The sequence below is a fragment of the Triticum urartu genome, chromosome 6A, assembly GCF_056163025.1.
Source record: "Triticum urartu cultivar PI428250 chromosome 6A, HENAU_Tu73, whole genome shotgun sequence".
Lineage (NCBI taxonomy): Eukaryota > Viridiplantae > Streptophyta > Magnoliopsida > Poales > Poaceae > Triticum > Triticum urartu.
Window position 1 is genome coordinate 361,533,797 of NC_141878.1, and position 2,738 is coordinate 361,536,534.

Sequence of the window (2,738 nt, forward strand, 5' to 3'; positions counted from 1 at the left end):
GCTTGGCTCTTCGCCTCTTTAGGAAGTCGAACAATGATGGAGTACTACTGAAGTGGAGGAGTACTACAGTATGCTTCTGGCGATCTGACACCGATTGAACTGCTGCATGTCCACCGCGTGCGGGAGGGAGAGTGTGTAGCGAACAAAGCTTCTCCTAGTCCTGCCAGCCACCACGCTCATGGGCAAGGGAGGGACGCAACTTCATTGACTTACTGCTCCTGCCTTTGCGTGTATGATAGGTGGGCCTAACTGGTGGGTGGCCCACTTTTCATGCAGCAAAAGGCAAGTGCGCAAGGGAGAGGGCGTTGTAGTAATTAAACTTCTTGGTCTTGTATGAGTTGACGCGACACATCAGAGCACTTCACTTGATATATTTCAATAATTTGCGTTTACCAATGGATTAATTACAACGCATGCATGCATGCCGTGAATCTCCTTTTGATACTTGCATGTGTCAATTTAATGCACCTTGAAGTAGTATGAATATGTGATGGTAAAGCTTTGTAATGCCCCAGCCCTAATAAAGCGAGAGATGGTTGTGCACGAGGAGGGCGAGATCATGCAGACGGAACAGGACCCGATGATGGAGTTCTCTATGGTCTTGATGGACCTCACCTTGTTCCACTGCCCCTTGTGCCTCTGCCCCTTGAAGCCTCCAATGTATGAGGTTGGAATACACCTCGTCCGTTCGGCTGATCGAGCAAGGTGCAGGTTTCTTGATTGATGTGCTATTTGATTAATTTGTGCAGTGCAATGGAGGGCACCTGGCCTGCGCGGACTGCTGCGTCGAGTGCCCCGGGAACCAGCGGCAGTGCCAGAAGTGCGACCGCGGTGGTGGCTTCGACGTGAGGAACACGGCGGTGGACAACGTCCTCTCTTCGGCGAGGGTGGAGTGCCCGCATGAAGGTTGTGGGCTCTATGTCACTTACCACAAGCTCGTCTGCGGCTACGAAGGCCCACCACCGGCGCTCTCCCACCACATCAGCACCGTGCATCCCATGCCCATGCACAGGATCCAGTACGGCAAGGTGCTCCAGCTGCAAGTGCCACTGTCAGAGCCACGACTCTTGCTGTTCATGGAGGAGGACGGCCACGCATTTTTCCTTGGTTGGCAGCGTGCTCAACATCGGCGCGCCTATCGCCATATCGATTATCTGCATCAGAGCGGGGTCGTTCCCACTGCCGCACTACATGGACAAGCTATGGGCGAACGGCCCGCCGGGGGAGCCCGAAGGCAGGACCGGCACCGTCAAGGTGGAAATGAAGGTGACAAGCAGCAAGGATCCCGGCGACGTCGCCGTGCACGAGCTGACCTTGTTCACAGGTCCGCCCAAGCTATTGGGCGAGGCTAAGATGGTGTCCCTCCACATTCCGATTGACAAGCTCACGTCCTAAATGATTCTACAGTGCCTTCTGTTTATCTTAGTAATATGCTAATATAGGGGTTATCTCGGTCTACTTTAGCTTAAGAGATGGTGGGCTTTGGTGGCGATGGAGCAATTACTTCGACATCCGATCAGCAGTTAAAGTAACTTTCAACAGTCGAACAAATATTTTGTGTCTGTTGGATATAAAGATCCTTTCGGTAAGAAGTATAACAACTTATAAGAAGTAAGTACAACAAATTATATGCTTGTTTGTTCAGGAAGTGTTGCATACTAGTGCGAGTTGACGTGACATATCAGAGTAGTACTACTACTAGTAGTACTCCCTCCGATCCTAATTTCTCTATGCATAAGGCTAGTCATAGTGGGAGTAACATAGGTGATAACATCATACTTATCTAGAGAAAATAGATGATGTGGCATGTAATTAATGAAGAAAGAGAGGCATGTGGTAACATAGCGAGTTACTGTAACATCACACATATCAAAAAAAGATGAGTCTACATCCTAATAAATGGAGTGATGCATGACACAACAGATATGTTACTACCCACTGTGGAGGTAGTAACATAGACTAGTAACATATGCATGTTACTACTCTAAGTTAATCCACACTATGACTAGTCTAAGTCGAGGCGCAGATACCAAGGAGGGCCTGGTTGTGTCTATACTTGGACAAGTCACCCGACTGCAGGCGCACCAGGCAGACGAAGCTCATGTCGTGTTGGTGCCGTGTGCGGCCCGCACATTAACCAAAACCTTGCGCCTCCATCTTAGCCTTCGCGTTTTAAACTTCTCAATCTCAAGGCCAAGGAGCAACGTGAAACCTATGATAGAGCCAATCGGATGGTTGAGAACACTACAATTCATAGCTATAGATGCATGTGTGAGAGAGGACGAGTGCGTGCGTGCACCTCTTCTCTTCCTGTATAACGTACTAAACTCAGGGTACAAGTGTATGTGCATGGCATCGACCTAGGGATCTAGAGATTGTGCGTCGAGAAGTCCCGAGAAATAGGTGTGTGCGTAGGAAAGAGGGAGAGAGATGATATGTGTCGATGTAATGCGTGTGAAAAAAAGACTAGTCTATAGCTCACCACGAGGCTATTGTCGTCGAACACCCCAATAACCGTAAGATATGTATCCGACGGTGCCAGTTATTGCACGTACACGGCAGTAGAAAAAAGAAGTAGTACCATGGCATATGCTACACCACGGCCGAGAACACGTGCCCACGTTACGTCATCCGGGAATAGTTCCGCACTTCGAAACTAGAATTGTCAATAAATTTTGAGCTTGCGGCTCGTCACATTCCAAATTACTACCACACTATATTTAATTGCAAACCTGTTC

At 48.8% G+C, this 2,738-nt stretch overlaps 1 protein-coding gene across 1 annotated transcript; it reads left to right on the top strand.

The window, feature by feature from the left end:
* Positions 1-532: 532 nt before the first annotated feature.
* On the top strand, positions 533-1,395 carry LOC147965259 (uncharacterized). Its single transcript, XM_087530373.1, has 3 exons — positions 533-667; positions 750-1,051; positions 1,164-1,395. The coding sequence occupies exons 1-3, from the start codon at positions 533-535 to the stop codon at positions 1,393-1,395; spliced, it is 669 nt and encodes a 222-aa protein (XP_087386499.1).
* The last annotated feature ends 1,343 nt before the right edge of the window (positions 1,396-2,738 follow it).